The 26,328-nt window shown below is 60.7% G+C and overlaps 1 protein-coding gene across 2 annotated transcripts; it reads right to left on the reverse strand.

Moving 5' to 3' along the window:
* LOC120391322 (protein mono-ADP-ribosyltransferase TIPARP-like) lies at nucleotides 1-6,562 on the reverse strand. 2 transcript variants are annotated; one of them, XM_039514853.1, is made up of 7 exons: nucleotides 6,296-6,562; nucleotides 5,157-5,512; nucleotides 4,712-4,883; nucleotides 3,666-3,853; nucleotides 3,315-3,575; nucleotides 2,463-2,927; nucleotides 1-736 (listed from the first exon to the last, which is right to left on the reverse strand). In XM_039514853.1, the coding sequence occupies exons 2-6, from the start codon at nucleotides 5,498-5,500 to the stop codon at nucleotides 2,486-2,488; spliced, it is 1,407 nt and encodes a 468-aa protein (XP_039370787.1). In that variant the 5' UTR covers nucleotides 5,501-5,512; nucleotides 6,296-6,562; the 3' UTR covers nucleotides 1-736; nucleotides 2,463-2,485. The 2 variants fall into 2 exon arrangements, with proteins under 2 accessions (XP_039370787.1, XP_039370786.1); XM_039514852.1 differs by lacking the exon at nucleotides 1-736 and having other exon boundaries at nucleotides 2,185-2,927.
* Between the last annotated feature and the right edge of the window lie 19,766 nt (nucleotides 6,563-26,328).

The following is a 26,328-nucleotide window of genomic DNA, read 5'->3' on the forward strand; positions in this document are numbered from 1 at the left end:
CTTGGTGAAAACCGAAAAAAAGAAGCACCTCTGCCATTTCCACATTTTCTGTTATTGTCTTTCCCCTCTCATTGAGTGATGGACCTCCTCTGTCCTTGGTCTTCCTCTTGCTTCTAATGTATTTGTGGAATGTTTTCTTGTTTCCTTTTATGTCACTAGCTAGTTTGATCTCATTTTGTGCCTTGGCTTTTCTAATTTTGTCCCTACATACTTGTGATATATTTGTTTATATTCATCCCTTTGTAATGTGACCGAGTTGCCACTTTTTTGAGTTTGAGATCATTGAAGATCTCTTGGTTACTCCAGGGGGGTCTCTTGCCAGACTTCCTAGCTTTCCTACGCAGTGGGATAGTTTGCTCTTGTGCCCTTAATAATGTCTCTGAAAAACTGCCAAAAAACCTGCCATATGAGGGTTGCAGATTGAAAGTGCGGCTCAGCCCAGCCTGCTCAGGCGTACTCTAGTCCGGTGCAGTGCCCATGGCATACGAGGGTGCCAGCTTGGAGGTGCTGTTTGACCCAACCTGTTGAGTCCAAGGGTGCCAGCTTGGGAGTGCTGCTCGAGCCAGCCTCCTGAGTCCAGGGACATACAAGGAGTCAGCTTGGGAGTGCTGACTGACCCAGTCCTCTCAGATGTTCTCTGTTAATGTGTGTGTGTGTTCATCTGATTCTGGGGCTGGAAGAATCTACGTCCTGCAGAATAGCTCCATGGGGAGGGAACGTGCAGCAGGGAGAAGTTCTGTGTGAGAACACAAGTGACACAAGCAGGACATTGATGGGAGTACAGAACCCCACCCCCAGAAGAGTAACCCTAATAAATGAGCCTACCCCAAAGCTGGTAACAGGGGGGCAGAGCTGCCACCTGAGGGGCCCTCCCACCCCGCAGGGCTCAGTCTCTGGGGCTGTTCACCCCCACACCCCCCAAGGCTGCCAGCTGGGGAGGGGGGCCTGCTGAGCGCTGATTGCAGGGTGGTTTGGGGGCTGTGGCCAGTCTCTCTGTGGGCGAGCCAGGCTCCAGACCCTGGCAGCTCCAGTCACCCAACCTGGGGCAGCTGCTGTCAAACCTCCAGCTCCCCACTTCCTCCTCTGGGCCCATCGCCCTCACCCAGGACCCCCCGTGCCCCTCTGGCAACCCCCCTGACTGATGCTCAGGAGATGGAGGTGGTGCTGGGAAACGGGCTCCCCCCAGCCATGCTGTTCCTCCTGCCCCCAGTGATGCAGCCCTGAACCCTCCCCTCCATCGACACACCAGGACCAGGGGGGCCAGCACCTGTCGCTCGGGGAGGGGGCGGGGGGATGATCTGGACCATGGGGATGGGGGCGGGCTTTGCTGCAGGGCTTAGGCAGGAAGCAGCAACACCCCAGCTGCCTGGGCCTAGGGGTAGGGGGACAGCTTGGCCCTGGGCCCATCCCCCTAATAGCAGAGGACCCCAGAGATGTGCCCGGAAGCGGCGCTTACTTCCCCCAGGAATCTAGCAGAGGCATGGCTGCTGCCCCAGCTTGTGCGGGGAGCTGGCTGGGAGGGTGGGGGCTGGGCCAGCTTCACAGGAGGTACCAGACTGACACCAGCCCATAGATTTTACCTCCTCAGCCCAGCAGTGACAGGGAGCACTGGGCGGCTGATGTCTGGAGTCTGTGACAGATCCCCCACATCATCACACAACCCCTCGGTTCCAGACTGAGGGCAGTGCAGTGCCGGGAGCCCCATGCTGGATCGGGGTAAATCTCCCCTTTCTCTGGAGCTGGCAAGAAAGGAGCTGGCTGGGAAGGACCCCGGTGGCCATGGGGCACAAGGATTTGGGGAGTCGGCAGGGCCTGGGAGGGGTGCAGGACAGGAGTGACCCTGGACGATGGCTCCTCAGCAACCTTCTCCCCCTCTCTGGCGCGGGGGGAGCAGGCCGAGCCTTTCTGGGCGGCAGGATCTGATGGCAGGTCTGCATCAGGTCTCTGGAGCCAATCGCCAGCTGAGAAAGGGAGGACAGGAGTGACCCCGCACGGCCCTGACTCCTTCCTGCAACCTGGGGCGCCAGGGCCAAACGCCGAGCTCTATTGCAGTCTGTGCCGGGGGCGGGGGAGGTATTCAGGCTCTTCTACACACTCCCACCCCGGGAGCAAGCTGCCCTCTTCACCTGTGACTAGGATTGCCAACAGTCTCCTATTACAATGATTCAGCTGGGGTTGGTCCTGCTTTGAGCAGGGGGTCGGACTAGGTGACCTCCTGAGGTCCCTTCCAACCCTGATAGTCTATGATTCTATGACACAAGGGACATCCCTTATTTTTTTCCATCTCTGTACAGCAAGACTGGGAGTCGCAGAGTGCTGCCAAAAGCAGCCAAGAAATCCCCCTGGTGAGTGTAGGTGAATCCTTCTTAGTATTAATAATAATAATGATGATGATCTCAGGAGGAGGGGTGGGGCTAAGAAATCGGTCCCTTATTTTTGAAATACAATGTTGGCAGGCTGACCTCTGACCCCCCGCGCTCCCCTGTCACGAGTCCACGGCCACGGGCTCGGAGAGCAGCTTGTAGCGGATCAGGAAGTAGGGGTAGCACTGGCAGCTGTCAAAGATGACGAAGATCTGTGGCTTCTTAGCCTGGTCCGTGCAGGAGTCGTAGAGGCGGCCGTCGTGTGCCAGTGGGGGGCGCCGGAACATGGGATTGCCCCGCACCGAGCGCCCCACCAGCACCTTCACCAGGAACATGTGGCACAGGCTGGCCTCGTCCACCTTGGCGTAAGTGTGGGAGTAGGAGGCGTCGACCGCGAAGTAGCTGCCCTGCCCGTAAGCCTCGCCGTTCTCCCCCGACACCCGGGGGTCAAAGTTCATCTCGCAGATGGGCTGCACTTTGCTGGCCCTGGTGCCGTGGAAGAGGTGTCTTTCCAGGCAGCGCCGCGCCGCACGGGGACGGCTCTGGGCCATGAACTTTTTCTGCCTGGAGGGGGGACAGATGGGAGTGTGTCACTGACAAGCTGGAGCCCCACCCAGCCGCTTCCTTGGTGCATTGTCTCAGGCTTGGGTATGATGGGTCAGGCACCAAGAAGCCGGGATCGCCAGCTGGCTAAGGACGGGCAGGATGCCCCCGGTGGGTCCGGCATGGCCCAGAGCATGGGCACCAAGACCACAAAACACCAGCCTCTGGGCGATTCCCATTCCTGGCCCAGGGGGAACCGCGCCCCAGGATCAGGGCACCGGAGTTACAATTCCAGCTGCCAGCCCAGCCCTGTGGCAGCAGCAGCCAGATGCAAGGGCACCGAGGGAAAGCCCAGAACCCACTAGCAGCCCTCCATGCCCAGCCCTGCCCCATTCCTGCCCTCCTTACCCACAGTATTTCTGCCACAGGTAGTCGTTCCGGACCCGGTAGACGGCCAGCACCAGCGCCTTGTCCTCTGCCAGGCTTTTGTGGAACAGCGTGCATGTGGTCTCATAGGCCCGCTCTGCTGGCGCCACTTCTGCCAGCGTGTACGTGGTGCCCACTGGGGCCTCGGGGACCCAGGACGCAGGGTACGGGCCCCAGTAGGTGTCCTGGGGGTCCTCCCCAGGGACGGTGCCGGGGGAAGAGAGGGTGGCGCCCGGTCCTGTCCTGCCAAGAGAAGAGAAACAAGGGGATGGCTAATGCCGAGAGCCTCTTGGGTGCCCAGGGAAAGGGATGGCACCTGGCCAGGGCACTCACCGCAGGTGGGGCGCCAGGCGCCAGGGTGGGCGGAAGACTGGGCAGTGCAGGATGCGCCGGGTGAAGCCCGTATGCACATTGTGCTGGGTCAGTGTTTTCAGGTTCACGTTGTACAGTTGGCCACGCAGGTTGAAGGCGTGGTTCCACATGCCCTTCTCGAAGGCCGCCAGCAGCTCCCACCGCACCGGCTGGGCACAGAGAGACGCCGTAACGGGGCACCACTCAGCCATGTTCCTCCCAGCCATGCACCCGCTCCCCCACGATGCTCCCTCAGCCATGCAGCGCCACCACCTTCCTCAGCTACACCACTCCCCCAGCCACGCAGCCCCTCTGCCAACCACACCACTCCTCCAGCCACACAACCAGGCTAATCCTCCAGCCAGGCACCCACTCCCAGCCTGGCCACTCCTCCAGCCACCCAGCCAGGCCACGCCTCCAGCCATATAGCGCCAGCACCTTCCTCAGCTACGCCGCTCTCCTAGCCACACAGCCAGGCCACTCCCAGCCAGGCAGCCCGCCCCAGCCACACACAGCCCCTCCCAGCCATGCTTCTCCCAAGTCCAGGGCTGCCCGGGGGGAGGGCAAGTAGGGCAATTTGCCCCGCAGGGGCCCCCATGAGAGTTTTTCGGGGCCTTCACTCGCTCTGGGGGCCCCGGAAAACTCTCGCAGGGCCTGGGCCCCTGGAGCTTCTTCCGCTATGGGTCTTCGGGGGCAATTTGGCGGCGGGGGATCCTTCCGCTCCGGGACCTGCCGCCGAAGACCCCAGACCCCCTGAATCCTCTGGGCGGCCCTGCCACAGTCACCTCTCCCCCTCCTCAGCTACCCCACCTCCTGCATGCAGCCCCTCCCCCATCACAGCCACCCAGCCCTTCCCCCAGCAACCCCTGCCCCTCCCCAGCTATGCCACCCAGCCCCTCCCTCAGCCACCCCACGTCCCCCTAGCCACACTGCTCCTCGCCCCAGGCCTGGCCTTCCATTTCTCTCGCCCTGCTGCCCGTGCATCCCCCACACCTGCTCCTGTCCCGGGATCACCCCCCTTCCCTCACCTCCTCGTACACGAGCCACTCGCCGCACTCCTCCCAGTACACCTGCCACTCCATGGGGAAGTAGGGGTTGCGGCTGGGGTCGCTGCTGTTGGACAGGCGCCGGACGCGGTCATAGAGCTGGCTGGGCTTCAGGTCCATGGAGTTCAGGTTGAGGGTCCAGGATGAGCCGGCCCTGGAAGGGGGGTGGGGGGGCAGCAGAGACGTCACCAAGAGGCAGAGGCCACAGGCAATGCCCCCCCTCCCCCTCCCCCTCCCCCCAGCAATGAGTAGCTGGGCGATGCACCTGGGAGCAGGTTTGCCTCCATCTCTCCCTCCATCCTCAGCCAATGCTCTCCTGGTGGGAGGGGCTGGGAGTGGAGCCGCCGGGAGCTCCCCCTACATCCAGCGCTCCCACCCCGCCCCCCAATAGCGCCCCCTGCTGGGCCGTGTCCAATCAGCCACGTACTTGTCGACGAGCTGCACGTCGTGGCGGCTGGTGCTGCAGTAGAGGTTCTCCAGGTGCTGTTGGGCCAACGTGCCAACGCTCAGCCACACCCCGTCTGCCTTGCGCCGCATCTGCCAGTGGAAGGGGTTGGGGGTGTGGTGGCGCGGGCAGCGCTCCCCCTCCAGACACTGCCCCAGCAGGAAGTCGTCGCAGATCAGGATGCCGTCTCTCTGGTGGACGTGGACCTCCTCTGGGCCAGCCAACTCCAGGACCTGCCCGCCCAGGCCATGCCCCTCAGGCTCCAGCGTGAGCAGCAGGGGGTACTGGGCCAATCCCAGATGCGGGCGCTTGGGCTTCTCTGCCATCTTGATCAGGCCCTAAGGGCGGGGCGGGGGGGGGGGGGGAGTCAGGGCAGAGATGGGACCTGATGGGAAGCCAGGCAGGGCTGGGGGCAGACTGGGCCTGGGATTTGGGATACTGGGGGGCCTCTGGATGCCATTGGCTGGAAGGGCATTAGTGCTGGAAGGAAGAGCAAGGATCTTAAGAGGGATGCTGCCCCCGGGGTCAGGGAATCACCAGCCGGCCCCAGCTCTAGAGCAGCCCGGGGCTGATCATGGGAGGCCTCTCATAGGACCCCAGCATCGGGGGCGGGGGAATAGGGATGTCATTCCCTGTCTACAGATGGGGAAACTGAGGCCAATGCAGGGACTTGTCCAGCAGGTCAGTGGCAGAGCTGGGTGAGGAACCCAGGTGTCCTGAGTGCCAGCCCACTGGACTGGCCTCAATACCTTGGCCTGCTGCAGTCCCACCGGTTTGCAATGGGAGCTGCCGCACCCCCCACCCCCACTGCTCCCCTTATTATATTGGAGAACTACCCTGAGTCTCCAATCAGCAGCCCCTCCCCCCAAGCTGAGTCCCCCAGAGACCTAGGGAGCCCCTGCAGATCCCAACTGGGCCCACAGCGGGGAGGCCAGGGGGTACATAGCCACAGAGGCAGCATTGCCCAGATGTCAGGCTCCTAAGGGAGATGGAGCAACCCATCCCTCCCAGCAGCCTCGTGGCATTGACCGGGGGGAGGGGAGCGGCTGGGTCCCCGAGGCTAGAACATCTCCTCCTCCTCCCCCCTCGGGGTGCATTCATCCCCCAGCCCCACCTCTCACCTCCTCTGCTGGATTGTTGTAGTTGCAGACTTGCTTTTGCTTTTGCTTTGCTGGACCGCTGAGTCACAGGGCTCTCTCCCATCACGCCCTCGGTGCCACCTGCAGGCACAGAAAGGAGGGAGCTGGGGCTTCCCAGGCTGGGGCTTCCCCCTGCCTCCGACTCGGGCTCCTGTGCTCCGGCTCTCCCTGCCTCTGAAGTTCAGTGAGAGGAGCCGCGCAGGGCCTGACCCAGAGACCCACCACTAGGGTTGCCAACTTTCTAATCGCACAAAACCGAACACCGCTGCCCCGCCCCTTCTCGGAGGCCCCGCCCCCCCAAGTGCTCCATCTCCCCTCCCTCCCTCACTTTCACCAGGCTGGGGCAGGGGAATGGGGGGCAGGAGGGGGGTGAGGGCTCCGGCTGGGGGGGGCAGGCTCTGCTGGGAATGAGGGGTGTGGGGTGCAAGAGAGGGCTCCAGGCTGAGGCAGTGGGTTGCGGGGGTATGGACTCTGGGCTGGGGGTGTGGGCTCCAGGTGGGGCTAGAAATGAAGGGTTCAGGATGCAGGAGAGGGCTCGGGAAGGGACACAGGGGGGGTGATGGCTCTGGCTGGGGGTACGGGCTCTGGGGTGGGGCCAGGGATGAGGGGTTTGGAGTGTGTGTGGGGGGGCTCTGGCTGGGAGTGCGGGCTCTGGGATGGGGCCAGGGATGAGGGGTTTGGAGTGTGTGGTGGGGAGGGGCTCCGGCTGGGGGTACGGGCTCTGGGGTGGGGCCAGGGATGAGGGGTTTGGAGTGTGTGGTGGGGGATGGGCTCCGGCGGGGGGTATGGGCTCTGGCGTGGGGCCAGGGATGAGGGGTTTGGAGTGTGTGGGTGGAGGCTCTGGCTGGGAGTGCGGGAACTGGGATGGGGCCAGAGATGTGGGGTTTGGAGTGTGTGGTGGGGGTTGGGCTCCGGCTGGGAGTGCGGGCTCGGGTGTGGGGCCTGGGATGCGGGTTTTGGAGTGTGTGGGGGGGGCTCTGGCTGGGGGTACGGACTCTGGGGTGGGGCCAGGGATGAGGGGTTTGGAGTGTGTGGGGGGCTCGCGCTGGGAGTGCGGGCCCTGGGATGGGGCCAGGGATGAGGGGTTTGGAGTGTGGGGGGGGGCTCTGGCTGGGTGTGCGGGCTCTGGGATGGGGCCAGGGATGAGGGGTTTGGAGTGTTTGTGTGTGGTGGTGGTGGGGCTCCGGCTGGGGGTACGGGCTCTGGGGTGGGGCCAGGGATGAGGGGTTTGGAGTGTGTGGTGGGGATGGGCTCCGGCTGGGGTATGGGCTCCGGGGTGGGGCCAGGGATGAGGGGTTTGGAGTGTGTGTGGGGGGCTCTGGCTGGGGTACGGGCTCTGGGTGGGGCCAGGGATGAGGGGTTTGGAGTGTGTGGTGGGGGGCTCCGGCTGGGGGTGCGGGCTCTGGGATGGGGCCAGGGAGGAGGGGTTTGGAGTGTGTGTGGGGACTCTGGCTGGGGTACAGGCTCTGGGGTGGGGCCAGGAATGAGGGGTTTGGAGTGTGTGGTGGGGGATGGGCTCCGGCTGGGGGTACGGGCTCTGGGATGGGGTCAGGGATGAGGGGTTTGGAGTGTGTGTGTGTGTGTGGCGTCTCTGGCTGGGAGTGCGGGCCCTGGGATGGGGCCAGGAATGAGGGGTTTGGAGTGTGGTGGTGGGGGCTCCGGCTGGGGTACGGGCTCTGGGGTGGGGCCAGGGATGAGGTGTTTGGAGGGTGTGTGTGTGTGGCTCCGGCTGGGGGTACGGGCTCTGGGATGGGGCCAGGGATGAAGAGTTTGGAGTGTGTGGTGGGGGGTGGGCTCCGGATGGGGGTATGGGCTCTGGGGTGCGGCCAGGGATGAGGGGTTTGGAGTGTGTGGTGGGGGGTGGGCTCCGGCTGGGGGTATGGCCTCTGGGATGGGGCCAGGGAGGTGGGGTTTGGAGTGTGTGTGTGGGGGGGTCTCCGGCTGGGAGTGCGGGCCCTGGGATGGGGCCAGGAATGAGGGGTTTGGAGTGTGTGTGTGGGGGTTCCGGCTGGGGGTATGGGCTCTGGGGTGGGGCCAGGGATGAGGGGTTTGGAGTGTGTGTGTGTGTGGCTCCGGCTGGGGGTACGGGCTCTGGGGTGGGGCCAGGGATGAGGGGTTTGGAGTGTGTGGTGGGGGCTCTGGCTGGGGTACGGGCTCTGGGGTGGGGCCAGGGATGAGGGGTTTGGAGTGTGTGTGTGTGTGTGTGGCTCCGGCTGGGGTATGGGCTCTGGGATGGGGCCAGGGATGAAGAGTTTGGAGTGTGGTGGGGTGGGCTCGGATGGGGTTTGGGCTGTGGGGTGGGGCCAGGGATGAGGGGTTTGGAGTGTGTGGTGGGGGGTGGGCTCCGGCTGGGGGTATGGCCTCTGGGATGGGGCCAGGGATGTGGGGTTTGGAGTGTGTGTGTGGGGTCTCCGGCTGGGAGTGCGGGCCTGGGGTGGGGCCAGGGATGAGGGGTTTGGAGTGTGTGTGTGTGGCTACGGCTGGGAGTACGGGCTCTGGGATGGTGCCAGGGATGAGGTGTTTGGAGTGTGTGGGGGGGCTCTGGCTGGGGTACGGGCTCTGGGATGGGGCCTGGGATGAGGGATTTGGTGTGTGTGGTGGGGGGGGGGCTCCGGATGGGGGTATGGGCCTCGGGGAGGGGGCCAGGGAGGTGGGGTTTGGAGTGTGTGTGTGGGGGTCTCCGGCTGGGAGTGCGGGGTCGGGGGTGGGGCCAGGGATGAGGGGTTTGGAGTGTGTGTGTGGGGGGGCTCTGGCTGGGGGTACGGGCCTGGGATGGGGCCAGGGATGAGGGGTTTGGCGTGTGTGGTGGGGATGGGCCCGGCTGGGGGTACGGGCTCTGGGGTGGGGCCAGGGATGAGGGGTTTGGAGTGTGGTGGGGTGGGCTCCTGTTGGGGTTATGGGCTCTGGGGTGGGGCCTGGGATGTGGGGTTTGGAGTGTGTGGTGGGGGGTGGGCTCCAGCTGGGAGTACGGGCTCTGGGATGGAGCCAGGGATGAGGTGTTTGGAGTGTGTGGTGGGGGGGCTCTGGCTGGGGGTACGGGCCCTGGGATGGGGCCAGGGATGAGGGGTTTGGCGTGTGTGGTGGGGGATGGGCTCCGGCTGGGGGGAGGGGCTCTGGGGGGGGGCCGGGGATGGGGGGTGTGGAGTGTGTGGTGGGGGATGGGCTCTGGCTGGGGTACGGGCTCTGGGGTGGGGCCAGGGATGAGGGGTTTGGAGTGTGTGTGGGGGGGCTCTGGCTGGGAGTGCGGGCACTAGGATGGGGCCAGGGATGAGGGGTTTGGCGTGTGTGGTGGGGGATGGGCTCCATCTGGGGGTACGGGCTCTGGGATGGGGCCAGGGATGAGGGGTTTGGAGTGTGTGTGTGTGTGTGGCTCCGGCTGGGGTACAGGCTCTGGGGTGGGGCCAGGGATGAGGGGTTTGGCGTGTGTGGGGGGGCCCTGGCTGGGAGGGCGGGCTCTGGGGTGGGGCCAGGGATGAGGGGTTTGGCGTGTGTGGTGGGGGATGGGCTCCGGATGGGGGTATGGGCTCTGGGGTGGGGCCAGGGATGAGGAGTTTGGAGTGTGTGTGTGGGGGGGCTCTGGCTGGGTGTTCGGGCCCTAGGTTGGGGCCAGGGATGAGGGGTTTGGAGTGTGTGGTGGGGAGGGGCTCCGGCTGGGGGTACGGGCTCTGGGGTGGGGCCAGGGATGAGGAGTTTGGAGTGTGTGGTGGGGGATGGGCTCCGGATCGGGGTATGGGCTCTGGGGTGGGGCCAGGGATGAGGGGTTTGGAGTGTGTGGGGGGGAAGGGCTCCGGCTGGGGGTACGGGCTCGGGGGTGGGGCCAGGGATGAGGAGTTTGGAGTGTGTGTGGGGGCTCTGGCTGGGGTACGGGCTCTGGGGTGGGGCCAGGGATGAGGGATTTGGCGTGTGTGGTGGGGGATGGGCTCCGGCTGGGGGTGTGGGCCCTGGGATGGGGCCAGGGATGAGGGGTTTGGAGTGTGTGGTGGTGGGGGGGGCTCCGGCTGGGGGTACGGGCTCTGGGGTGGGGCCAGGGATGAGGGGTTTGGCGTGTGTGGTGGGGGCTCTGGCTGGGTGTGGGGGCTCTGGGGTGGGGCCAGGGATGAGGGGTTTGGAGTGTGTGGTGGGGTGGGCTTGGCTGGGGTACGGGCTCTGGGATGGGGCCAGGGCTGAGGGGTTTGGAGTGTGTGTGTGGGGGGCTCCGGCTGGGGGTTTGGGCCCTGGGGTGGGGCCAGGGATGAGGGGTTTGGCGTGTGTGGTGGGGGATGGGCTCCGGCTGGGGGTACGGGCTCTGGGGTGGGGCCAGGGATGAGGGGTTTGGAGTGTGTGGTGGGGGATGGGCTCCGGCGGGGGGTCCGGGCTCTGGGCTGGGGCCAGGGAGGAGGGGTTTGGCATGTGTGGTGGGGATGGGCTCCGGCTGGGGGTATGGGCTCTGGGATGGGGCCAGGGATGAGGGGTTTGGAGTGTGTGGTGGGGGGTGGGCTCTGGCTGGGGTAGGGGCCCTGGGGTAGGGCCAGGGATGAGGGGTTTGGAGTGTGTGTGTGTGTGGGGCCTCTGGCTGGGGTACGGGCCTGGGATGGGGCCCGGGAGGAGGGGTTGGGCGTGTGTGGTGGGGGCGGGGCTCCGGCTGGGGGTACGGGCTCTGGGGTGGGGCCAGGGATGAGGGGTTTGGAGTGTGTGGTGGGGGGTGGGCTCCGGATGGGGGTATGGACTCTGGGGTGGGGCCAGGGATGAGGGGTTTGGAGTGTGTGGTGGTGGGGGCTCTGGCTGGGGGTACGGGCCCTGGGATGGGGCCAGGGATGAGGGGTTTGGCGTGTGTGGTGGGGGATGGGCTCCGGCTGGGGGTACGGGCTCTGGGGTGCGGCCAGGGATGAGGGGTTTGGAGTGTGTGTGGGGTGGGCTCTGGCTGGGAGTACGGGCTCGGGGGGGGGGCCAGGGATGTGGGGTTTGGAGTGTGTGTTGGGGGGCTCCGGCTGGGGGTATGGGCTCTGGGATGGGGCCAGGGATGAGGGGTTTGGAGTGTGTGGTGGGGGGGGCTCTGGCTGGGAGTGCGGGCTCTGGGATGGGGCCAGGGATGAGGGGTTTGGAGTGTTTGTGTGTGGTGGTGGTGGGGCTCCGGCTGGGGTACAGGCTCTGGGGTGGGGCCAGGGATGAGGGGTTTGGAGTGTGGTGGTGGGGGCTCTGGCTGGGAGTGCGGGCTCTGGAGTGGGGCCAGGGATGAGGGGTTTGGAGTGTGTGGGGGCTCCGGCTGGGGTACGGGCTCTGGGGTGGGGCCAGGGATGAGGGGTTTGGAGTGTGTGGTGGGGGGCTCCGGCTGGGTACGGGCTCTGGGATGGAGCCAGGGATGAGGGGTTTGGAGTGTGTGTGTGTGTGTGGCTACGGGGGGGGGTACGGGCTCTGGGATGGGGACAGGGATGATGAGTTTGGAGTGTGTGGTGGGGGGTGGGCTCCGGCTGGGGGTCCGGGCTGTGGGGGGGGGCCAGGGATGAGGGGTTTGGCGTGTGTGGTGGTGGGGGCTCTGGCTGGGAGTGCGGGCTCTGGTGTGGGGCCAGGGATGAGGGGTTTGGAGTGTGTGTGGGGGGCCTCTAGCTGGGAGTGCGGGCCCTGGGATGGGGCCAGGGATGAGGGGTTTGGAGTGTGTGGTGGGGGATGGGCTCCGGCTGGGGTACGGGCTCTGGGGTGGGGCCAGGATGAGGGGTTTGGAGTGTGTGGTGGGGGTGGGCTCCGGATGGGGTGCGGGCTCGGGGATGGGGCCAGGGATGAGGTGTTTGGAGTGTGTGGTGGGGGGTGGGCTCTGGCTGGGGGTATGGGCTCTGGGATGGGGCCAGGGATGAGGGGTTTGGCGTGTGTGTGTGTGGGTGGGCTCCGGCTGGGGGTACGGGCTCTGGGCTGGGGCCAGGGATGAGGGGTTTGGAGTGTGTGGTGGGGGGGGCTCTGGCTGGGGAGTACGGGCTCTGGGGTGGGGCCAGGGATGAGGGGTTTGGAGTGTGTGGTGGGGGGTGGGCTCTGGCTTGGGGTACTGGCTCAGGGATGGGGCCAGGGATGAGGGGTTTGGAGTGTGTGTGGGGCTCCGGTTGGGAGTGCGGGCTCTGGGATGGGGCCAGGGATGAGGGGTTTGGAATGTGTGTGTGTGGGGGCTCTGGATGGGGTACGGGCTCTGGGATGGGGCCAGGGATGAGGGGTTTGGAGTGTGGTGGGGGTGGGCTCTGGCTGGGGTAGGGGCTCTGGGATGGGGCCAGGGATGAGGGGTTTGGAGAGTGTGGTGGGGTGGGCTCTGGCTGGGGGTACGGGCCCTGGGATGCGGACAGGGATGAGGGGTTTGGCGTGTGTGGTGGGGGATGGGCTCCGGCTGGGGGTACGGGCTCTGGGGTGGGGCCAGGGATGAGGGGTTTGGCGTGTGTGGTGGGGGGGGCTCTGGCTGGGAGTGCGGGCCCTAGGATGGGGCCAGGGATGAGGGGTTTGGAGTGTGTGGTGGGGGATGGGCTCCGGATGGGGGTATGGGCTCTGGGATGGGGCCAGGGATGAGGGGTTTGGAGTGTGTGTGTGGGGGGGGGCTCCGGCTGGGGGTACGGGCTCTGGGGTGGGGCCAGGGATGAGGGGTTTGGCATGTGTGGTGGTGGGGGCTCCGGTTGGGAGTGCGGGCTCTGGGGTGGGGTCGTGGATGAGGGATTTGATGTGCAGGAGGGAGCTCTGGGCTGGGGCTGAGGGGTTCTGAGTGTGTGTGTGGGGTGCAGGCTCCAGCTGCGCCACTGACTGGACTTTTACGTCCCGGGCAGAAGTGCTGACGAGCCACCAGGGTCTCTGTTCACCTGGGTATTCTGGTCAAAAACTGGATGCCTGGCAACCCTCCCCACAGCAGGTCAGGGGGCAGCACTGGGAGTGGAACCCTTACTGCATATGAACTGATGAACACCTAGTGAATCAGTGGTAAAATAGGTAAATGAACCCAAGAATCCTGGTTCCCTGCCCCACTCTAACCCACTAGACCCCACACCCTACCCAGAGCCATCGATAGAACCCAGGAGTCCTGCTTCCCCCTCCCCCACTCTCAGCACTCCCTTAAAGGAGTAAACATTTGTACTACCAGGATTTGCATCTGCCGGACAACACAAAAACGCCCTTGGCTCAGCCTCTGAGCCTTCTTTCTCCGTGGGGAAGGAAGTAGTTCGGGACTATTTAGAAAAGCTGGACGAGCACAAGTCCATGGGGCCGGATGCGCTACATCCGAGGGTGCTAAAGGAGTTGGCCGATGAGATTGCAGAGCCATTGGCCATTATCTTTGAAAAATCATGGCGATCGGGGGAGGTCCCGGATGACTGGAAGAAAGCTAATGTAGTGCCCATCTTTAAAAAAGGGAAGAAGGAAGATCCAGGGAACTACAGGCCAGTCAGTCTCACCTCAGTCCCTGGAAAAATCATGCAACAGGTCCTCAAGGAATCAATTCTGAACCACTTAAAGGAGGGGAAAGTGATCAGGAACAGTCAGCATGGATTCACCAAGGGCAAGTCATGCCTGACTAACCTAATTGCCTTCTATGATGAGATAACCGGCTCTGTGGATGAGGGGAAAGCAGTGGATGTGCTATTTCTGGACTTTAGCAAAGCTTTTGATACAGTCTCCCACATATTCTTGCCAGCAAGTTAAAGAAGTATGGGCTGGATGAATGGACGGTAAGGTGGATAGAAAACTGGCTAGATGGTCGGGCTCAACGGGTAGTGATCAATGGTTCCATGTCTAGTTGGCAGCCGGTATCAAGTGGGGTGCCCCAAGGGTCGGTGCTGGGGCCAGTTTTATTCAATATCTTCATTAACGATCTGGAGGATGGTGTGGACTGCACCCTTAGCAAGTTTGCAGATGACACTAAACTGGGAGGAGTGGTTGATACGCTGGAGGGTAGGGATAGGCTACAGAAGGACCTAGACAAATTAGAGGATTGGGCCAAAAGAAACCTGATGAGGTTCAACAAGGACAAGTGCAGAGTCCTGCACTTAGGACGGAAGAATCCCATGCACTGCTACAGACTAGGGACCGAATGGCTGGGCAGCAGTTCTGCAGAAAAGGACCTAGGGGTTACGGTGGACGAAAAGCTGAATATGAGTCAACAGTGTGCCCTTGTTGCCAAGAAGGCTAATGGCATTTTGGGTTGTATAAGTAGGGGCATTTCCAGCAGATCGAGGGATGTGATCATTCCCCTCTATTCAGCACTGGTGAGGCCTCATCTGGAGGACTGTGTCCAGTTTTGGGCCCCACACTACAAGAAGGATGTGGATAAATTGGAGAGAGTCCAGCGGAGGGCAACAAAAATGATTAGGGGGCTGGAACACATGACTTATGAGGAGAGGCTGAGGGAACTGGGATTGTTTAGCCTGCAGAAGAGAAGAATGAGGGGGGATTTGATAGCTGCTTTCAACTACCTGAAAGGGGGTTCCAAAGAGGATGGATCTAGACTGTTCTCAGTGGTAGAAGATGACAGAACAAGGAGTAATGGTCTCAAGTTGCAGAGGGGGAGGTTTAGGTTGGATATTAGGAAAAACTTTTTCACTAGTAGGGTGGTGAAGAACTGGAATGGGTTACCTAGGGAGGTGGTGGAATCTCCTTCCTTAGAGGTTTTTAAGGTCAGGCTTGACAAAGCCCTGGCTGGGATGATTTAGTTGGGTTTTGTCCTGCTTTGAGCAGGGGGTTGGACTAGATACCTCCTGAGGTCCCTTCCAACCCTGAGATTCTATGATTCTATGATTCTCTGCCTTGTCCTGCTTCGCTTCACGCTGTCTATAGCAGGGCTGTGCTGCATTTTGCACACAGAGCCCAACGGTGGGCAGGACGAGCTCTTGGCTACTGCAAACTATGGCAACCTCCTTTGGGGAACGTTGTGTGGGAGTTTGTTCTTCCCAGGTGTTTAACTGAGGTGTGGCTTGATCTCTCATCACCCCGCCCCTGCTGTGATCAGAGCATGCGTAGGCAGGCATCCCTAGCCTGGCCTAAGCCAGGTGCGAGTTGGGTTTCCAGGTGGGGGTGACAGATCTCCCAGCATGCAGGTGCATCTCAATTTCATACCTCGCCTTGGATGAGGCCCGAGGTTTCTTCTTTGTGGATCATGCACAGAGCAGGCTGGGGATCCTCCGCCGACGAGCAACCAGCCCTAGCCCTGGGTTTGCAGCTGGGGGCAGTGCGGTTCTCCTGATAGCACAACCGGACCCGCTACCCTCCCTTGCCAGTTTGCAATTGAGAGTCCCTGTTAGAAATCAGCCAGGCCCTGCCCCAGCTCCCACTCCCAACTCAGCGGCTTCCTCTTTCAATGAACTGAGAGCCATCTGCCTTCCTATGGATCCGAGTGGTGAGAGCAGAAGTGTCTACTCTCTCCATCTGCCCGGCGCCTTGTCAGCCAGTCTCTGTGTCCTTGGCAACTGTTACATGTGTCCATCCTGTGGTGGGGAGGGTCGCCTGGAAAGAGGAAGGGCAAAGTGGCTAGTGGGGCAAGGCCTGGGTGCTCTTTTGCAGTAAGGCCTAAACCCATACGTTTTTCTTTAAAGGTAATATTCTGGTTTTGCCCCGAGAGGGTTTGCTGACAAAGATCCAAGATGCTGCCATTCTTCTCAAGCCAGGGCTGCCCAGGGGGGAAAGTGGGGCAATTTGCCCCGGGCCCCACAGGGGCCCCCACGAGAGTTTTTCAGGGCCCCTGGAGCGGAGTCCTTCACTCGCTCCGGGGGCCCTGGAAAACTCTCGCGGGTCCCAGGCCCCCAGAGCTTCTTCTGCTCCGGGTCTTCGGCGGCAATTCGACGGTGGGGTGTCCTTCTGCTCCGGGACCCACCGCCGAAGTGCCCCGAAGACCCGCGGCAGGGAGTCCTTCTGCCCTGGGACCCGCTGCTGAAGTGCCGGGTCTTCGGTGGCAATTTGGCAGCAGGGGGCCCCCGCCGCCGAAGATCCCAGGTCCCCTGAATCCTCTGGGCCGCTCTGTCTCAAGCTCTGAAAGGTTCGGGTCAGGTGACACACACTCCATGTTATGGCAACACTACAGAGACTGGGCAATCGTGACTGAGAGCAGATCTGAGAGGACTGCTGTTTCTGTGTGTGTGTTGAAGTATAGAAGTGCAGATGTTCTGTTGAAACCTTACATTTACATACATGCAACCGCAACAAACGGCTGGAGGTCTATGAGAGGACTAGCAGGCTTCCTACCTATTAGCTTTTGTATTAAAACATTTCTAAGTACTATAAACACTGTTTACAATGCATTTGTGTGTATTAGATGTTTGTTTACTATGAAATTATCTAAGACTCTCTCTTTGAACAGCTGCATTTGGAGTGACCAGGCCTACTGTGAGGACAGGCTGAGGCAAACCAACACAAGGGAGATAGCCTTCATTTTTTAAACTTTAAGAAGGAAAACCCCCAAATTTGGCAAGAACATAAATAATATGAAGTAACATCAAATACTTGCTTAGGGAAAAAAAACCAAAACTGTAAATTACTATCATCACACTAAAAGAAATTACTCCAGAACACAATGTGGCCCCGAGAAGCTCCTCCTCCCCCTGGCTGCAAAATCTAGTTTCCCTCTCTCTCCGCCTTGCGATGCTCCTTCTATTCAACACTACGATGCCTGCACCTCTTTCAGACAGGTTCACCCGTGATCATGATCGACATCTCCTGAGCCAGAGAGACTGAGCCACCCTTGCTGACCCAGGCACCCAAATCGTATTCCCTCTCTCAGTGTCCCAAGGGTCAGCTTCACCCGTCATACGCTCTTTGCCCCTCGCACGACCCTTCAAAGTCCAGCTTCCTCTAGCACAGCTCTTTTTACCCAGGGCCATGTCCTTTTACCTCCTTTTCTAACCACCTTCCAACTGCCTCCTCCCCGGCAGAGGCTGAGCCCCTCAACCTCGGAGCTGCCTTTCATTGGGTGTCTCTCTCCCCGGGCAGCATTTGATGCTGCTGCATCACAGCTGCAGGCCCTGAGACTCCCCCTCTTGGGCCAAACTGCAGGAGGTCCTAGGGCTGGGGTTAGCACATAGTCAGGGTTTTACACACACTCGCCTTCAGATTTAAGTAGCTCATAAGTCTCGTTTTGGCCGGCACAGTCCGTTTTTCAAGCCCTGTCCCGGCCGTCCCAACTATTTTGGAAAAAGTGGGCATTTGTCCCATTTTCTCTTGGCGATTTGTTGAGTTGGCAAGAGCAAATGGGATAAATACCCACTTTTGTCAAAAAAAGTGGGGTTCGACGTGGAGGAACATGCAGGGGGTGGGAGGCAGGGCTTGAGTGAGCAGGGAGGCAGGGCTTGAGTGAGCTTTGACCCCAGCCTCATGCAGGGGGCAGGCAGGGGGGCTTGGGCCAGCCCTGCACTGTGTCCCATTTTCCCTCTGGGAAATATGGTCCCCCTAGATTTAAGGCCGTGTAAGGGAGTGAAGCGAGGGCGTAGGAGGAAGTGGCGTTACTCAGCTCCCCTCTCGCTCTCCCACTGCCCTGCTCATCATATCACAATACGTCTTACCGGGGGTCAGGCCCATCACCCCATTGGGCAAATGGGGAAACTGAGGCACGGGGCGGGGACGTGAGGAGTGGCGGTTGCAGCAGGGGGCCGACTGAGGGCATGTCCCATCCAGGTAGGGTGACCAGACAGGAAGTGTGAATAATCGGGACGGGGGTGATGGGTAATAGGAGCCTCTCTAAGAAAAAGACCCTAAAATCGGGAGATCTGGTCACCCTGCACCCAGGAACTGCTAGTCCGCATGGCTAGAGGGGTGGGGTTTGCAGGCCCCGCCCACCAAGGAAGCCCCACGGGAGCCAGCATGGCCCCTCCCCCTGCCCTAAAGGTCATGACCCCAGAGAGGTCAGAGTGCCCTGGTTAGGTCATGACCCCACGACGGCGGGGCCCACACACAACGGATGACGACTCCTTCCGGTCATGTGACATGTGATCCTGCCAACCACAGCACACGGCTGGGGAGAAGCATTACGTCACCGCTTCCCTGGTCGTCATGGGAACTATCCTGCCCTCCCATGCTGACCCCGGGATGGGCACTGCCAGTGAGGGGAAGGGCGCCTTCGATGAACTCCACTGTTACGAATGGCTGAGGGGTGCTGCTGTTGGGAGGATGGGGATACGGCCAGTTATTGGAATGAATTTCTGGATTGGGCACTGCCAGTGATGGGATGGGCACTGAACGGTGACTGGGGGGATGGGCACTGCTGGAGCTGGGATGGGGTTGAGTGCTGCTGACCAGAGGATGGGGATTGGGCACTGCCAGTGCTCACGATGGCACTGCATCAGTGAGGGGATGGATTGGGCGCTGCCAGGAGGAGGGGCAGGGGCACTGCCGGTGTGGATGGGGATGGGCACTGCCAGTGAAGGATGGGGATGAACTCCACTGTTGGGGAATGGGAGTTGGGTGCTGCTGTTGGGAGGATGGGGGTGGGCACCGCCAGTGTTGGGTTGGGCACTGCTGTTGGGGGATGGGCACTGCCAGGGAGGGGGAGGGGCACTGCCGGTGTGGGGGATGGGCACTGCCAGGGAAGGGGGATGGGGGATGAACTCCACTGTTGGGGGAATGGGAGTTGGGTGCTGCTGTTGGGGAGGATGGGGGATTGGGCACTGCCAGTGAGGGGGGGATGGGGGATTGGGCACTGCCAGTGAGGGGGGGATGGGCACTGCCAGTGAGGGGGGGATGGGGGATGGGCACTGCTGGTGAGGGGGATGGGGGTTGAGTGCTGCTGTTGGGGAGGATGGGGGATTGGGCACTGCCAATGGGGAGGATGGGCTCCATGGTTGGGGGAGAGATGGGTGTTGGGTACTGGCAAGGGGGAAGATGGGCACCACCAGTGGGTTGGATGGGGGTTGGGTGCTGCAGTTTGGGAGGGGAGGAATAGGCTCTGCCATTGGGAGAAGCAGAGGAGGATGGGCCCCGCCATTGGGAGGGATGGGGGAGAAAGGTAATAGTGCCAGTGTAATGTATTTAGACTTGTGTAAGACATTTGACTTGGTACCGCATGACATTTTGATTAAAAAACTAGAATGATATAAAATCAACATGGCAGATGCCAAATGGATTAAAAACTGGCTAACTGATAGGTCGCAAAATGTAACGGTAAATAAGGACTTGTCATCGAGTGGGTGTGTTTCCAGTGGGGTCATCCTGTGTTGGTTCTTGGCCCTGTGCTATTTAACATCTTTATCAGTATCCTGAAAGAAAACATAAAATCATCACTTACGAAGTTTGCAGATGACACAAAGACTGGGGAAGTGGTAAATAATGGTAATTATTGTGGTAAATTGTAATAATTTGTCATTAATACAAAGTGATCTGGATGACTTGTAAACTGGGTGCATGCAAAGAGTCTGCATTTTAGTCCCGCTAACTGTAAAGGTAACACTTGGGAACAAAAACCATCAGCCCTACTTACGGGATGGGGGACTTTCTTGGGAAGCAGAGACTGAAAAAGATTTGAGGGTGATGGTGGATAGTTAGCTTATGTGAGCTCCGAGTGCAACACTGTGGCCCCAGTGGCTAATGCAACCCTGGGATACATAAACAGGGGAATTTTGAGTCGGGGCAGAGAGGTTATTTTACCTCTGTATTTGGCCTTGGTGTGGCCACGGCTGGAATCCTGTGTCCAGTTCCGTGCCCGCTGTTCAAGAAGGATAAATTGACAGAGAGCTCGGAGAAGAGTTATGAGAATGGTTAAAGGATTAGAAAACCTGCCTTGTAGAGGTAGACTCAAGGAGCTCAAAGTGCTGAATTGATTGTAGTCTATAAATATCTACATAGGGACCAAATAATTGATAATGGGGTTTTCAGCCTAGCAGAGAAGAGTAGAACATCCAGTGGCTGGAAGTTGAAGCTAGACAAATTCAGACTGGAAATCGGGCATAAATATTTACCAGTGTGGGTAATTAAGCATTGGCAAAACTTGCCAAGGGTCAAGGTGGATTCTTCATCACTGATCATTTTAAAGTCAAGCTTGGATGTTTTTCTAGAAGACCTGCTCTAGGAATTATTTGAGGAAGTTCTATGGCCTGTGTTGTACAGGAGGTCAGATGAGATGGTCACAGTGGTCCCTTCTGGGCTTGGAATCTAGGAGTGGGCACTGTTATTTGGGGGAGAGAAGGAATGGGCACCACCATTGGGGATGGTAGGGGGAGAATGGGCACCACCATTGGGTACCCCCTTGCCATGCACATGGTGGCAAGTCCCTTTCAGCCTGGGGTTGGGCTGTGTGAGGCTCTGGCAGGGGAGAGGTTGCCCCAGGCCTGGTGCTCCTGGCAGGTGAGGGGGGAGGGCTGCCCTGTGTCACCCGTTGCTGTGTGGGTAGCAGGAGCATATGCTGGGTAACAACCCCCCCACAGCAAGTGATTACCTCCTGCTCTGGGTGGGAGTTCCTCTTCTGTCTGGACTGGGGGAGGGATTCCAGCTTTTGTGGGGGAGGATCTGTATGATCTGGACAGGCCATTAACCCTGGGGGCTGGGTCCTGAGAGAGCAGCTGTGACTGTCATGTGGGGCCCAGGGTGCTACTCTGTAACACCGGACAGCCGGGAGGGGGGAGGGCCTCTCAAAAACCAGCTGCACCATCGCAGCTTGCTCTGAGACAAGTCTCTCAAAACCTTGCCTTTAGGGGAGAACGTGGAAAAACTGAATAACTTAGGCCTGAGTCTGCCAAGGCCCTAGGATGCCAACTCAGACAGGGGCAAACCAGCTCCTGTTTGGTGCACCGTGTTAACTCTGAAACCTAACAACGACAGTTTAAATGGTGGAAAATTCGGAGGCAAAATTCCTTCCTCTCCCGTCCAAACTTCTGGCACCGATGAGGTCTGTGACATTCTTCTGTGTGGTTGGAGCAAAACCCCACAGCGTCCTGAAAATGCAGTAGTGTGGGGCCGTGTGGAATGATCCCAGTGTCGTAAATAAACCAGGGGTCGCTGTGCTGAATGGGGTGGTCGGCTTCGTTTCTGATTTAATAAACTCCTTCCCTTCCCCACTGCCCTTCCTGAAAGCCCCTGGAGCTGCAGTGTCACGTCCCCTTTGCCTCCTCAGAAATCTGGACTCTTTGCTACAGGCCCTAGGCCCAGCTTAGCCCCCAGGACTCAGGGCTTTGACTGCAGGGAATGTTCCTGCATCGGCCCCGGGAGATGTGGGGTGTTGGAGGGAGGGGTCAGAGCAAAGCGCTTTGCAGTTCTTGGCGGGGGGGGGGGTCCCTTGCACCCAGAAGCTCCTTTGACTCCGCACAGGTGGGGTGGGGGGCGGCCCCCCTGGCTCCGGTTGCAGGCATAGGGCTGGAGGTTGTGATCAGGAGGGTGTGATTTCGGTGTCTGTCCTGGAGAGCAGGGGCAGCCCTTGCCCTGGGGGTTCCCAGCGCGGGTGTAGCCCTGTCTCAGGGCGAATGGGACTGATCGGTTCTGACTGTGGGAATGAGCTGGGAGGGAGTCGGGCACGGCCAGTGGGGCACACAGAGCAGAGGGCCCTTGAGCCAGCGACCTGCCCCCGATGTTCTCTCCAAGCCTTGGCCCCCTGATTTCCCTGGTGCCTGTGCGGCGGCGCTAGCAGAGTTGGCCTCCCTGGCTGCCCTGGACAACAGAAGCGGGTTAAACCCAGGCTGCCTGGCTCTGAGACCGGGGGTGGGCTTGCACCCGGCACGCTAGGGCTCGTCCGGCTGCGGTGCCCTCTGGGCACCCTGGATTCTGGGAGGTTTCAGAAGGGCCGGCAGGGAGAGGGTTGGTTGAACTGGTGGCACCCAGCTGGTTTGGGCTGGGCTGGTTCCTGTCCCTCTGAGAGCCTAGTCAGCTCCAGCTAGTTCTCATGGCACTCGCCAACCAGCCAAGGCACTTCTGTGTGTGGCCCCAGGCCGGAGTCTCTGCTGCATGTTTCCGGAGTCAGACCCCAGGATGGGGAGGGGAACGTCAGCCTGAAGTCACCGTTGTGTCTCCCTCATCCAGGTCGGCTCCCACATCGTCCCCTGCACAAAGGAGAGCAGCCCACGGGCTGCTCTAGCTCACCCGGGCCTGGCATGGAAGCCCAGGACAGCCCGTGCACTCATTGCTCCAGTCACCCTCCCCCAGTCCCCACAGCTGGGTGGTGGGGCTACCCCTCTGCCCCCCCTTTACGCTGCACCCGACCATTCCAAAGCATTGTCCTCCCTTCGTCCTGGGGGAGGCCAGGCCGATGTTACAGCTGGCTCTGAAGCGCAGGAAGGGCAGGCTGGGGGTCTGGACTTGGACTCCGGAGACCAATCACTTATTCTGCCCCCTGCCTCAGGTTCCCGTGTGCGCAATGGAGATACCCCTTCCCAGCCTCCGTAGGAAGGAGCCGGAGCCAGAGCGCTCTGATCCTGCGGTGCTGGGGCCAGAGGAATCCAGATCTGGGTCAGAGCCTGTTCAGATGGCGCTAGGCCCTTCGGGGCAGCTCTGGCCTTGGGGGTGACAGGCCTGGACTCTCTCATTTGCCCTGTGCTGGGGAATGATGGCCCAGGGGGAAATGAATCTAGGGGAGTAAAAACCTCTGGTGGCTTTGTCTGTCTTGGCCAGCAGCTGTTCTGACAGCCAGGGACGTGCACCTGTCTTATCTCGGTGCAGAAAAATCATGGGCTTTAGGCTTTTAATATATTGTGCACCAGAGCCCAGCCGGCCGGAGGGAATTGTTTCTGAAAGGGTGAAGTCGTTTTGTGTGAACGGTTTCTTCCAAGCTGAGTATCCAGCTGGGTGACCCGGAAAGCCTGGCTGTTCGCGGCATGCGTCCCTCATTCCCTGTGGGTGGATAGAGCACTGAGCTGAGTGCCTGGACTCCTGGGTTCCATTCGCAGCTCTGCCACTGGCCTGATGCTGGGTTACCTTGGGCAAGTGACTTCCCTGCCCCGTGCCTCAGTTTCTCCATCTGTAAAATAATAACGATGCTAATCTCCTTTGTAAAGCGCTTGGAGATCCACTGATCCCTGACAATACCTGGTCTAAAATGCCCTTCTGTATTGCTGCCAACAGCTCCCTGCCCCTCTCCTTTGTCTGCAGCCAGGTTTGCCAATCGCAATACTAAAGCCCCACCTGTATTTCTTGGCTTCCGGCATCATCCCCTAGTTAGGGTCCTGGCAGCCAGAAAAGGTTTACGGGGCGGCTGCCGATGCCGCGCTGACCATCTGGGCTGTTGAGCACCTACTTGAATTGATCGAAGTCTAATTTATTGAAACTTCCGAATTAATTGATCAGAATAAACTGTGCCGTGACTCTTACCGGCTCGTTTGAATGGTTGATTGCTTGAGGCTCAAACGAAAAACCTCCAGAGAGAAATTGAGGCAGCTTCTCGGGCTCCAGGCCCTCTGCTCACTCATTATAGATTTAAAACGTGTATTTATTTGCTTTGCTCTGCGGTGCAGCATGGCTCTAGAGAAGTGTAAATCCTCCAGGGCGCCTCTTGCAGTCTCTTTGCCAAGGGGGGATGGATGGAGCAGGGGCTGGGATGGGAGGATGCAGCTCTAGGCTGCTGGTTCGAATCCAGCGCAGGGCAGCAGCTACTGTAAATTACCAGCTGGGTGCAAAAGAGGCTTGTGGTTTTTCAAGCTGATTCCTTTGGCTCATGTGCACCTGCCCTCTCAGTTGGTCAAGGAGACTGGGCTCCGTTGTCATCTCCAGAGAGGGTTGCTCCTGGTCAGGGTGCGGGGTATGTGGGGCAGTGCATTGAGGGGAATGTAGCTCTCCAGGGCTCTCCATCCAGCTGCCCCCAGAAGAACACAGCTGAGCCCCCACGTTGGCGGGGAATCTCGGGACAGTCGCACCAGCGTGGGATGCAGTTAAGGGCTGGGGTTTGTTGGAGAGTTAATCCGGAATAAAGTGGGGTGTGAATGTAAAGATGATGATCTATTCCAGATTAACTCCGTGTGTCAGTTAATAGGCTAATATTAGTTTAACCCTTAATCCACTTTGGAAGTGGATTAAGCTAATTCAGAATAAGACACTTATACTGGAGTAAGAGCGTCCACACATGGAATTAATCTAAATTAACTCCTCATGTTGACAAGCCCTAAAGAGTTTTTGGCCTGATTCTCAGACCCACTGGCTGCTTGCAGTGACGCCCATGGGGGCAGCAGGTGCTTGGCACCTCTGACAGTCGGGTCCTTAGGTTGCGCACCCACCAATCAGACCCCTTAGGGTGTCCAACGAGTGGAGATGCTCCCGAATGGCCTGGTTGCTCCTGGCAGGTTCACCCCCGTGTCTTGGTCTCCTGGGCTGGGGGTGGGGATCAGCCCAGGTTTCTGACAGGCCCTTCTGGAGTCTGCAGGCCGGGCCATGCTTGGCTTCTGGGGGAAGTCATGTCCCGTGAAGCCAGGCCCTCTAGGGCTGTGGAGTCAGCGGGGGAACTTGGCCACCTGGCAGTTTCTGTTCTCTCCCCCTCTCCCCAAGGATGAGCGGCTATGGGGAGGGGTCCCTTGGGCTGGTGCCAGGCAGCCAGCGGGGCTCTGGGGTCTCAGAAGTGGGGCAGTCCCATGCTGGGCCCAGTGGGAGCCAGTCCATGCATCACAACTGTCAAGGGCCCCATCCTGGAATGTGCTGGGCAGAGGGCGTCATGGGCGATTGGCACCGCACAGGCTCCAGTGCGGGGTTGGTTCTGGCAGCCTCCCCCCAGGCTGGTTCTCCTTGGCAGGGTCTCGGCTGCAGGAGAGGCAGCCGGGCCTGTCTGGGAACCGCCCTGCACTCCCCAGATCTGCAGGCGGGTGGATTTCTGCGCCGCTGCCAGGCCCCAGGCAGTAACGGGGGGCTGTGCCCGGGACGGGGTGGGGGTGCCGGATGCAGAGCCCGCAGCGTTTGAGGTGAAGTTCTGTTATACACTCCGACTGTGGCTACGTGGAGGTCAGTGCATCACAGAACTTTGTCTCGAGAGCTTTTTAGCGTCTGTGTCCCTTGGGGTCCCCCAGGTCTCTGCTGCGCCACCCAAGCGCCCCCACCCCTTTTACGTGCTCTGCAGCCCTGAGCTGTGGGTCTTGGCCTGCGTGGGGCTCTGCCGCAGGCTGCTTAGACCACCTGATACCCCAACAGCAGGTTCCCCCGGCTCCCAGCCCCTTCGCCGCCGTCAGCTCAGGAGCCTCTCGGGGCCCGGCGGTGCCCTCGTGCCTGGCGGTGGGGTGCAGGGAGCGATCTGCCTTGGTCTGGGCAAACCCCCTTCCTTTCACTCCGGTAAAAGGGCGGAGGGTCGCCCGGGCCACGGGGCGCTGCCGGGCCCCTGATGGGCTGAAGTCCTTAGATTGGGGTGGCCAACCTGGGGCTCCGGAGCCACATGCGGCTCTTCAGAGGTTAATATGCGGCTCCTTGGATAGGCACCGCTCACTGCTCCACCCCTGGCTCTGCCCCAGGCCCTGCCCCCATCCCACCCCCTCCCCTGAGCCTGCCATGCCCTCGCTCCCCCCCCATCCCCAACCTCCTGCACGCCAGGAAACAGCTGATCTGGCGGGGGTGGGGTGCTGATCGGGGTGGGTTGGAGGTGCTGGGAGCGGGGGTGGGGGACTGATCAGGGGCTCCTGACGTATTACTGTGGCTCTTTGGCAATGTACGTTGGTAAATTGTGGGTCCTTCTCAGGCTCAGGTTGGCCACCCCGGGTTAGATCCTGCCCCAGGGCGCTGGGAGAGTTCGGAATCCCAACCCAGCCACCCGTTAGCAGCTCGTGACCCCGTGGGAACGCGGCCCCTGATCCTTCCCACAGCGCTGCCAGCCCGAGCCCCGAACAGCCCTGCTAATGCTGCTCCCCTTCCTGAGCCTCTGCAGACAAACAAACCCCATTCCAGGAGCTAAACTGCCCCATCTCGCGCCCCCCACGGGGGGAGCCAGTGCCCCCCTCGCACGGTGCTGCGCCAGTGTAAATCCAGGTGGGAATCCAGCTGTGCACGTGCCCAGCTCCGAGCGGGGCCCGGAGACCAGGGGCGACGATGCTTGGGGTGTTCCTCCTCCGGCGTGTGTCTGTGGGTGTCTGAGTGAATGATCCCCCCGCTCGGCCGGGTGCCAGGGCTGCCGTGCTGCATGGGCAGGATCCCGTCAGCACTCAGGGCTCAGC

The sequence above is a fragment of the Mauremys reevesii genome, linkage group 25 (genome assembly GCF_016161935.1).
Source record: "Mauremys reevesii isolate NIE-2019 linkage group 25, ASM1616193v1, whole genome shotgun sequence".
Lineage (NCBI taxonomy): Eukaryota > Metazoa > Chordata > Testudines > Geoemydidae > Mauremys > Mauremys reevesii.